The following is a 9,805-nucleotide window of genomic DNA, read 5'->3' on the forward strand; positions in this document are numbered from 1 at the left end:
TCGCCCAGCAACCACTGCGGCAGCTGCTGCGCGACCGCTGCAAACTCAAGTCGCAAAGCGCCGGTTACCATGGAGACGAGAGACCTTGAGGTTCGGGGGGGTGGGTCTGGTAGTGATGTTGCCCTAGCGACTGGAGACGCGGGCGGTCAGTAAGGATCCTGAAAGATCGCTAACCTCACAGAGTCAAGGAGCAAACAGTCCTTTGACGAACCCCTGTAGCCGCAGCTGCAAGCTGATTTGGGATTTGGACCCTAGAGAGGCAGGTGTTGCTCCTTGGTAGGGGCCGGGTCTTCCGAGCTTCAGGATTTCTCACTCGAACTGGCTTCCCAGAGGTGAAAGAGAAAAGAAGTCAGAGGGTGAGGAAGTGAAGGTGGAGTCGGGAGACTTGGGCTGCAGTCCCAACTATTTCCCTTAACTCTGTAGGCCTCCTCAGTGTTCTCATTTATGAAATGTGCTCTTGGTTTATCCTCTCGGTATCTAGACCCGTGGTAAAGCGTGGAAGAGCTCGCTCAGCAGCTCTGGCCACTAGAGGGTAGTAGAACCCAGTTTCTCAGAGTGCAATAGCGTGCTCTCAAGCACACACGCACGCACATTCACGGGAGGGGGGTAAGAATAAGCATAGAATATGTGTGTGTGTGCATGCCTGTGTGCTTCGTTGAGTTGGATGGAGGAGGAAAAATACCTGAGGCGTGCTTGAGGCTTGGACAACTCACTACTGCATCCTGGTAAGAGGAATTATTTCGTTTTGCCTCATAAGGTTCATACAGCACAAGGAAACTGAGGCACTGTGGTACCTGGAACTCAGGATTAACGACAGGGAGTTTCTTCTGATAAGATCCACAGAAGAAGCTGCCCAGCCTTACAAACTGGGTGGGGGTGAAATGGGGGAGGAGTGAGAAAAGCAGACTCCTGCCCCTCCCTGATACTTTCTTTTTGTTCACCAGGTCCCTCAACTTCTTGACTTTGTCCCTCCAGGACCCAGTGAAGAGTGTCAAAGCCCAGATCGGAGCTAACTCGATTCAGCTGCAGGAGGAAATGCAGATTTCCACTCTTAGCCCAGCTGTGGTTGGACCGCAGTAGGATCTGTGGCCCCCAGGGCTGGGCTATCAGGAATAATGGCTGCTACTTTTGCCTTTGACATCTATACCAAAGTTGATATACCAAAGTTCTATACCAATGAAGAACTTGCTCCCCATTATGCCTGAGAAATTGAAGTCATAACGAAGGGCCAAGGCTTCATGGGGCTGGATTCAAGGGGCCAACAGCATAGCGGGGCTCTTGGCTCCTGACCTCAACTATTGGTTGTCAGAGAACATGGCATCGGGAAGGCATGGGCAGCAAGGCAAATTAAACTAGAAGGTTATCGGAACCTGTTACCCACCTGTATCTGAAAGCTGAGATTTAACATTGCTTTGAGACTCTGCCCACCCAGGAATAGTTTTCCTTGTGCTCAACAGGCAGGATCCCTGGTTTTCCAGGATCATGGTAAAAATCTCTTAAACAAACAAACAAACTAACTTCTAATATCCTTGGCTGAAATCTGAAAGCCAGTTTTCTCCCTAAGGCTCCTCACTGGCTCTCCTCCCAACAGCTGGACCCAGATCTGACACACTCCTAAGATTAGGCAAGGAGCTAAGGGGGTGGGGTCGTTTGGGTTCAACCTGATTGGCCTATATGCCCATTTTAGGCTCTTGTTTTTGCCTGTCTTTGGCTGTTCTACGAGTCTTATTTTCTGCCTCTCCTCAGGAGAAATAGAAACTCCCCACCCCAGGGGCCTTTTTAGCTTCTCTCTCAGCCTTGTATTCCTTTTCCTTTTGGCTTCCCCTGTGACTCAGAGTCCTTAGCAGTAGGTGTCTCACTTGCACTTGGAGCCTGAACCTCACATGCTCCCTGTCTGTACCCACTCCAGTCCTGTGCCTCCTCCAGGGCTACCTGGTAGTGACAGGTGTCTATTGCTGCACCAACCCTAGACCCAGGGAGAGGAGCCACCAGGACTCCTACCTCCTCTGTCTAGTTTGAACCAAGGCCGTGTTTTGGAGGAGTCAGAAAAGGAAACAGAAAGTGGAAGGTGGAGGTGAGGAAGAAAAGCAGCCAATCTGCACTTGTGTGACACGTACTTTACATCCTAGGACAGCATCTGAAGTGGTCTATAATGGCCCTGTCAGTGATATGCTGGCTGAAAGGGAGTCAGGGAGGGGTTGGCTCCTGGTTCTCTGAGCTCACTCTCATCTGCAAATAATATCCATGAAAGATAACCTCTGTCCAGCAGTGCTGGTGGGCGAACATCTTTAAATGTTGCATAATCCTGACATGATCCTAGGGGTTTGGCCTAAATTGGCTGTCTCTAGCAAGCCAAGATCCCGAGAGCCCAGGTTTTCAGCCTCAGATGTTTGTCCCAGCTCCAAATCCATGCCTCTTTGCCTAAAATATTCACAAAGACCCATTTTCTGACCATGGAATCGTCTCTCATTCTGAGCATTGTTTGGTACACATAGAAAGACAAACATCTCTCACACAGCAGCTTGTCCTGAAGGGTCTTAGTCACACTTGGGAGACTCCCACAGTTCCCCCTGCCCACATCTCCCTCCCTTCAGCCCCTCTCTCTCGCTCTTCCATTATTGTTCTCTGACCCTTCTACCTTTTTCCCTTAGCTCATTCTGGCCATTTGACTTCCTGGCTGTGTACCATCTTGGCCCCGATTTTGGCTGTTTGCTCTTAGCTCAGCTAGAATAAGGACAGAGGAATGACCAAGAAAAGAAATTGCAAGAGGCCAGATCTTTTGAGCTCCTTTGAGGGGATGTGAGCTAGAAAGTCTGAGAGCAAGGTGGAACTGTAAGTAGGCTTTGCAGGAGGGAAGTAGGTATCAGGTGGGTTAGAGAATGAGGGAGAGGAAATAAGTATGAGGAGACCTTATGCTGTTGAGGAACTTGGCAATATTGAGCAGGGTGGTATCATTGGGTCACTGTTGACTGATGAACTTGGGGCAGAAAAGGGAATTGCCTAAGTGATCCCAGAAGCAGGCAACTCAGCATCCAGAAACGTCTCTTCAAGCCCTTTACTCTCTGCTTCAGATTTTGTCTTAACCACTTTGTCTCTTTGCATTCCCCCTCTTTAATAACTCTGTGTGTGTGCATATATCTGTCTCTCTCACTAGAACTTTTTTCTTGTTTCTTATTATTAGACTTTTTTTTTTTCAAGATAGGGTCTCACTAAATAGTTCAGCTGACCTTGAGCTCACTATATAGCCCAAACTGGCTCCAACTCCCAGTGATCCTCCTGTCTCAGCCTCCCATATGCTTGAATTACAGGTGTGCACCACCACACTTGACTTAAAATTAAAAAAAAATGTTTTTGTTGTTATTGAGATAGTGTCTCACTATGTCATTTAGGCTGGCCTTGAATTCACTATGTAACCCAGGCTGGCCTTGAACTTGTGCTGATCCGAGTGCTGGGATTATTGGTGTGCTCCACCATGCCTGGTTTCAAAGTAAAATTTTAAAAAGGACTGGGGTTGTAGCTCAATGGTAGAGTGCTCATCTAACATGTGTGAGACTCTGTGTTTAATCCCCAGTACTGCAAAAAGAAAGAAAGGGAGAGAATGAAAGAAAAATGGGATATGACTGGGTATACTGGTGCATACCTTTAATCCCAGCTCTTGGTATATGTGCTACCAAAGTGAGCACATTCCCAGCTCTTGGGGAGGCTGAAGCAGGAGGATTGCCATGAGTTTAATTGGTTCATTGCCATGAACCAGACGATATAGCAAGTTCACGGCCAGCCTAGACTACATAAAGAGATCTTGTCTCAAAAGAAGAAGAAGAAAAATGGGATATGAATCCTATCTTTTGGGGGTGGGTCTGTTACAGAAGACACTCATGCTCAGAAAGGAGTCAGGCCTTGCTGGACGTGGCTTCCACTCCCTGTGTCTCACATAGACCAAGACTCACCACCTCCCTCCTCAGCTCACGGGCTTCACCCCATTGTCTCTGGGACTGAAAACCAGTCTGGGCAGGGTCCAAAGTCTCTGGGTGCAGGGAGCAAGGCCAAGAACTTGTCCTGCTGCAACAGGACCTCGGGATGGGGGCTGGGAGTTGGACCAAGGCTCTGACCCTACTTCCCAAGTCCAGGCAGAGGGAGAGCCTGGGACCCTCGAAGCTAGGGCTGCTCTACAGGTGCACCACGTCCTGGCCTCCGACCAAGGCACCTGCACCTGTGTGCTGAGTGGTGACAGCGGAAACTGGGCAGAGTTGCAGTTCTGGTGACTTTGGGGTCCTGTAGAGAAAGGAAACTAGGGCATATAAGGTGGAGAGAGATATGCGCTTGTAACCTACAGAGGAAGAAAATCCACCGTCATGTTACAAGTGTACCAAATTCTACCCTCCCTATCTCCTACTTCATTCTTGTTTTCTCTCAGCTCCTGCCCCTCTAAGGGCATCGCAGTGGGGCTAGAGCTCAGGCCAGGAGATGACTGTCTTTGTCCCGGAGAAGAGCCACACAGTCAGCATGCAAGCCAGGTGCTCACAGACTGCAGTGCGAGAAGCTCCAGAGCACAGGCACTGCCTGAGGTGCCTCTGATGGCACTGCCTGAGCGGCCAGGCTGGGCTCTGGGCGCTGTTTCCATATGGCCCAACAGGTTGTCACTCTGTGGCTGGGTGTGGGGTTGACGCAGGTCCTCTCCAGAGCCCACTCTCTCACCAGATTCTCGGGACTTCTGTCCTGCCCCCTCCTCACTGCAGTGCTTTTCCCTGCGTTGTCAGCCCTGTAGTCACCACTGAGTCCTATGAGAGCTCCTACTTTTAGCCTGTCCTAGCCAGCACCTATACCAAGCCTTCTCTTTTTCTTTTTTTTCTTCCCAGTACTGAGATTAAACCCAGAGTCTTTACACTGAGCTATATCCCCAGCCTTTATTTTTTTTAAGCCTTGAGATAGGGTCTCAATAAATTGCTAAATTGCTCTGGCTGAGCTTGAACTTGCAAACCTCCTGCCTCAGCTTCCTAGAATGCCGGGATTACAAGTGTACGCCACTTCACTTGGCTTCCAAGAGCCTTCCAGAAGTGCCAGTCCATCCAGAGATGTGGAATGAAGTAATTAAAGCGTTTGTCTCTTAGCACATGCTTTGCTTCCTGCCTTTGTGGTAAAGTGTTTACAGAACCTTGGCAAGAGGGAGGAGGTGGGACTCTGCACACAACTGGGCCTATTGAAAAGCAGAACCCAACTGTGCCTTGCCTTATGTGCAGCCTTTTGCCCTGGGTGGCTCACTCCAGTTTTAGGGTCCCTGAGGTTGGGGGGATGCTGTGAGGCCATCAGGAAGTATGGTTGTTGGTAAAGGATGGGACTGGATATTGGGGAACCAGCAGATAAGAACACAGCACATGGCAATGTTTAGATGGAAAATTCTGGAAAGCACAGTGCCACAGGATCAAGGTTGGGTTCAGTAATCTTCTACTACATCAGTCAGCTCAAGGCCTTTCTGTACAGCCTGTGAGGAACCAGGGCAAAAAGCGGACCAGGAATAGTTTGTTCCACTGAGAGACAAAACTGTGCAGAAGTGGACTGCACGCCTATAATCCCAGCACTTGGGAGACTGAGGCAGGGGATCATCACAAGTTCCAGGCCAGCCTGTGGTACATAGTGAGTTCAAGGCCAGCCTGAACTACAAGTCAGACCCTGTCTCAAAAACAAAACAAAGGAGGAGGAGGAGGAGGAGACCGCAAACATTTAATCCACACTCATTTTTTTAACCTACTTGCATTCTCATTTATTATTCACCACCTTTCTCCCAAAGCCCAAGGGTCTCCCCACCAGCCTCTGACTCTTCTCTGACCTGGGATCTCTCTGCAAACAGGATATTACTCAACGGGAGCTCTCTAGTCTGTCTACTGGACCCATCCTCCTCCCCACCCCAGCCCTTCCTCCTGGACCCACTCCCTCCCTCCAGGCTCACTCAGCCTGACCCTCACTCTCCCTCTTCCCCTCCCCCACCCCACCCCACGCACCCTCCCTGACCCACCTCAGGTCCCACTCGCACAAACAGAAATCTCAGCATGACACACTCCAACTGGTTGCCTGGCCTGGGGACAGAGACAGGTCTAAGAGGATGCTCAGACATGCAGCAGGCAGTTAATGAACATCCACAGTTACACACAGACAGCTCTGTGTACGCCCATGACATGTATACACAGAGACACACAGAAGACATGTGATGCTGGCATAGAATGTGTTACGGATATTTATGCGCCGTCTTCCTTGGACTGCAGGCTCCTAGGGGCAGGGATGTGTGTTGGATGTCTCCATCCCTTCCCTTGAGCCTGACACTGAGAGGTACTCACTAAATGTCTGTGGAGGCTGGTGGTGTGGTTCACAGAGAGTATGCTGGGTTTAATCCCCAGTACAGAGGGGGAAAAAGATCTGTTGAATGAATGCATGCATGTAGGCATGCACGCAGTAATGCCACAAAGAAAAGTACACATGCTGAAGATGCCACCATGGCTTGAACTGTTCCAATTCTTAAGGCCCAGAATGTGGGTGGGAGGAGGGTAGGTGGTGAGGCATGAGGAGAATGGGAATTCAATACAGAAGGAAAACTGAATCCAATACACAAGCCACTGGTCTGGAAAATCCCCTGGAAGCCATATTTTCCAGGGTTTAACCCAGAGAGGGTAAGAAAGGTCTAAGTATGAGGCATAATCCCCAAGACCATGGTCCTTATGAGGCTTGGTACAGGCCTCGGGGGGGTCAGAGGGACAGGGATAGATGTTTGTCAGATGAGGAGAGAGGCCTCAAGGGCCTGGGCGGTAGCTGGACTCCTGTGCTCCCTCCCAGGCCCAGTGGTGTTTACTGGGGCCCGGACCTACCTATGAAGACACGGGGACAGCCCTTACCTTAACACTCCCTGTGGGAAGTCCTGCCTCCCTTCAGTGTGCCACAGGGCTGGAGTTGGGGTGAGCGGCCGAGAGGCCCCTCTGGGAGCTCAGAGAGGTTCTGGCTGGTAGCACTTTGGAAGGAGGAGCACACTGAATGGACAGGCTGTAGCTGGCTTGCGATCTAACTGCTTTCCCATCCCCATGCCTCAGTTTCTCCTGTAGTTCTTGTACCTGGAGGGGGGAATCCGTGGGAAGGAAAAGAGCTCCTCTGGAAGCAGGCGATAGGATCCAAGGTGTGATAATTATAATTATAACACAGGGTGCTCCCCCTCACCTCCCCCCCGGCCCTACCCTGCCCTGCCACACTGGATCTCAAAGCAGCATCGGGGTGGGGCTGTCCCCCTGGCATAGGTGGGGATCTGAGTCCTGAAGAGGGGAAGGGGTTTGCCAAGGTGGAGGTGGAGAGAAACTCAGGAGTGCTGGCATGCAGCCTGCAGGAATCAGCCCTCAAAGAAGAGGTCACTGCTGTGGCCATTGCTGAAAGCTGTGACCTAGAGCCAGAGACGGTGTCATAGCCCAGAGGCAGCGCTGATGTCCAGACCACAGCCTAGTTTGGGTCCAGGATGGGAACTCGCAGTTAGTCAGGATCTCTGCTCACTGATCCTACCTCACCACCTTCTCCATTCTACTGCTCATTTGTTCAGCAATGCAGTCCTTTGACAGAGATGCATTCAGCACCCATTAGGTGCCGTGAACCATCCCAATATCCATGACTGAGATGTGATTAAAGAACAAGCCTGACTTTCACAGAGTTCACAGGCCACAGCTCCTGTCCCTCAATTTAACTATTTACTGAATCCCTGGCACACAGCAGGCTTCAATCAATGTTTCTTGAATTAAAGCTTACAATTTAGTTAGGGAGATAAGATGCGCACAAATTATGAGCACATAAGCTATAATAAAGGGACCAGCAGAGGCTGAGGAAGAATGGAAGAGAGAAAGATTAATTTGGGGTGGGAGGAGCTGAGAAGGCTTCATGAGAGATATGGCATTTGAGGTCACTTTGGAGAGATTAGGAAGATTTGACAGGTAAGTGGCTGGAGCTCCAGCTCAGGGGCAGAGCCCCTGCATACATAAAGTCCTTGATTACTCTACTATAAACAAAAAAGACTTGACAGGTAGAGTTGGTGGGATAGTAGTAGAAAATATTGTACTTGAAATGATTTTCCCTGCCTTCCTGGCCTTGTGTGTGTGTGTTAGTTACTCTACTTGGGATTGAACCCAGGGCCTGCAAACTGAATTATATCCCCAGCCCTTTGTATCTCTCATTTTGAGGTAAGATCTTGCCAAATAGCTTGGGTGGATCTCAAATCTGTGATTGTCCTGCCTCAGCCTCCCAGAGTACTGGGGTTATAGGTGCAGTCATGCACCTGGTCCCAGTCCCGTACTGCATCTTGATTTCTGCTTCCTGCCCCTCTCAAACAGAAGGACCCTGCTGCAAGATTTTGCCCATAGTTTTCCTCTTTCATGTCTGTCTCTATATTTACCTATTTTTTTAGCTTTCTTTTTCTTTCTTTCTCTCTCTCTCTTTCTTTATTTTTTATTTATTTATTTTTTTTTGTCCCAGTCTGATCTTGCTCCTCCCTTTCACTAAATTTTGAGGGGATTCACAATGTGTTCCCTTCCTCTGGCTCTCCCATGTAAGCCAGCAGGCTTCTGTGTGACCTGATGGTCACTTTTCACATTCAAAATGGAAGCTCATTACCAGACAACATGAGTATCCTCATAGGAGCAGAGGGACATGATATTTGAAATCAAGATTGTCCTTGCAATGTCCAGACATGTGGAATTCCCTATGCCTGTGGGATAAAATGGAAAAGATATCCATGGAGCAGATGGAAGAGAACCCCTGCCCCATGCAAGCTGTGCTGATGCACTTTGGGGGCTCCTGGCTAGGTATCAAGGTGCTGAAGCTGTGAGGGCCCTGAGAGGGAAGCCAGGCACCTCCACATAGGTGAATTTCTGGCTCAGCCCTTGGCTTCTATGATACAGCACAGGGGTGGGTCACTTAGGTTCTTTCTCAGGGGTCTTTGAACTAGTTCCCTGCCTCAGCGACAGATGAGTCTGAGCAAACCATGATCCTAAGATTTTTGATGGTGCAGGCCCGTAATCCCAAAACTTGGGAGGCTGAGGCAGGAGGATCCCATGAGTTTGAGGCCAGCCTGGGCTACATAGTGAGACCCTATGTCACACACCAAAAAATTTTGTGACCTCTGGAAAGTCCCTTCTCTCTTGGGGTCTGTTTCCCTCTGAAGAATGCAGTATATGGGCCAGCGGGCAGGAGGATCCTCCTTTGTTCTGGACTTTGTTGATTCTGTGGCTCCAAAGCTAAGCCACTGCAGAAATCTGGGGAACTCGGCAAGGTCCCCAGTCTTGGCCAGGCCCCATGCTCCCTGCCGCCTTTGCAGCTCCCTTCACAGCCCCTTCCACACAGGTGAAGCCCAGAGCTGAGGATGGGATCCCAAGGCCCCCAGCCCGGTCCTTCCTTCTTCCTCCCTCCCTCCCTGGCGCCCATTAGCTAGCTCAGGCCGTGGGGGCGGTGGCTGCCGGTCTCCGTGCCAGGCCCAGCCCCCAGAGACGCACCTGTTCTGACCTGCTGAGCAGGTTCCCAGGTTTCTGCCGTCGTTGTTGGCCACAGCGTGGGAAGCAGCTCTGGGGGAGCTCGGAGCTCCCGATCACAGCTTCTAGGGGTAGCCGAGGCCGGGTGGGTAGAACAGAGCTGGATCCCCTAGCGGAGACCCAAGTGGGACAGGCAGGTACGTCAGCACCTGGGGACTCCACGGCTTCCTACCTTCTGGGCCGGTGGCTCATCCAGTGCTAGAGCCGGCTCCCAGGGAGACCTCGGTGGAACTTCAGAAACTGGGCAGGTCTCCTTCCGGCCA

The 9,805-nt window shown here is 50.6% G+C and overlaps 1 protein-coding gene across 1 annotated transcript in view; it reads right to left on the reverse strand.

Annotated features, from left to right (window-relative positions):
• The window catches only part of Klhdc9 (kelch domain containing 9), a 2,199-nt gene extending 2,128 nt beyond the window's left edge, over positions 1 to 71 (reverse strand). Inside the window, exon 1 of the mRNA XM_010616694.3 lies at positions 5 to 71. Within this exon, the coding sequence (XP_010614996.1) occupies positions 5 to 71 (67 nt within the window). The remainder of the gene's footprint in view (positions 1 to 4) is intronic.
• Between the last annotated feature and the right edge of the window lie 9,734 nt (positions 72 to 9,805).

Source organism: Fukomys damarensis, unplaced genomic scaffold (genome assembly GCF_012274545.1).
Source record: "Fukomys damarensis isolate Sample0158 unplaced genomic scaffold, DMR_v1.0_HiC HiC_scaffold_19, whole genome shotgun sequence".
Taxonomy (NCBI): Eukaryota; Metazoa; Chordata; class Mammalia; order Rodentia; family Bathyergidae; genus Fukomys; species Fukomys damarensis.